A 1,247-nucleotide genomic window follows, 5' to 3' on the forward strand; every position below is an offset into this window, starting at 1 on the left:
CTTTCCCACCCCATTTCCATGTCAGTCCCATCCCAGTTCCCATTCCCATTCCAGCCCTGACCCCATCCAGAGCCATCCCATGCCATGTGCCCCAGCAGTGCCACACTGTCCCCCATGGGTGCCATCGTGGCAGCAGGGGGACAGGCYGTGCTGGGGATGACTGCTGTGTCACGGGGACACCACAGGGCCRGAGGGAGCCAGGGGTGTCTTGGGGTCCCTGTACCCCCCTAACCCCACTCTCCCTGGCRCAGGGGTCATCCTGTACATCCTGCTGGTGGGCTACCCGCCGTTCTGGGACGAGGACCAGCACAAACTCTACCAACAAATCAAGGCCGGGGCATACGATGTAAGTGCGCGGTGCCAGCCCCCCGTGCCCCGCGCTGGAACCTACTGAGGGATGTCACAGCTCATCTGCAGCAGGCAGAGCCTGGGGGTGGCTTTGGGCCATGTCTCTGGTGATCGTCGGGGATAGGCAGAGCTGTGGAGTGACACAGGTGCCACCACAGGGCTGCCCCTCCACAGCTGTCACCCCCGTGTCCCTGTGCCCTCCCAGTTCCCTTCGCCCGAGTGGGACACGGTCACCCCCGAAGCGAAAAACCTCATCAATCAGATGCTGACCATCAACCCTGCCAAGCGCATCACAGCCCACGAGGCCCTCAAGCACCCGTGGGTCTGCGTAAGTGCCACATGTCCCCCCGTGCGTGGTGTCACCTGGGCCAGGACCCGCTGGCACCTGGCGCTGACCCCACTGTCCCCCRCAGCAACGTTCCACCGTGGCCTCCATGATGCACAGGCAGGAGACGGTGGAGTGCTTGAAAAAGTTCAACGCCCGGAGGAAGCTCAAGGTGAGGGGGCTGCAGGGGGAGGCGTGGGCTGGGGATGGAGCTTACCTGTGGCACCTTGTGGGGAGGGGGCTCTGCTGGGGGACCCACCCCTGCCCTGTCCGCTGTGGGACCCCTGCCCATTGTGGGACATTCCCCTGCCCATTGTGGGACATTCCCCTGCTCCCTGAGGGACCCCTGCCCTGCTGTGGGACCCCTGCTCTGCTGTGGGATTGTCCCTTGCCCGCTGTGGGACCCCTGCCCTCTGTGGGACAATCCTGTGCCCACTGTGGGACATTCCCCTGCCCTGCCCGCTGTGGGACCCGTGCTCTGACCACTCTGGCAGCATCAGGTACAGCATGTTTCTACCCCAGCACCCATCAGTCCCTTCCCAGTGGCAGTTGGGGTCCCCTGTGGTGCTGTGCT

General features: G+C 64.4%; 1 protein-coding gene across 1 annotated transcript in view; it reads left to right on the top strand.

The window, feature by feature from the left end:
* The window catches only part of CAMK2B (calcium/calmodulin dependent protein kinase II beta), a 24,696-nt gene that overhangs the window by 15,183 nt on the left and 8,266 nt on the right, over positions 1–1,247 (top strand). Inside the window, exons 9-11 of the mRNA XM_057385692.1 lie at positions 252–346; positions 554–676; positions 762–845. Coding sequence (XP_057241675.1) covers positions 252–346; positions 554–676; positions 762–845 — 302 coding nt within the window. The remainder of the gene's footprint in view (positions 1–251; positions 347–553; positions 677–761; positions 846–1,247) is intronic.

The sequence above is a fragment of the Malurus melanocephalus genome, unplaced genomic scaffold, assembly GCF_030028575.1.
Source record: "Malurus melanocephalus ecotype Western Australia unplaced genomic scaffold, MMel_1.1 scaffold_856, whole genome shotgun sequence".
Taxonomy (NCBI): Eukaryota; Metazoa; Chordata; class Aves; order Passeriformes; family Maluridae; genus Malurus; species Malurus melanocephalus.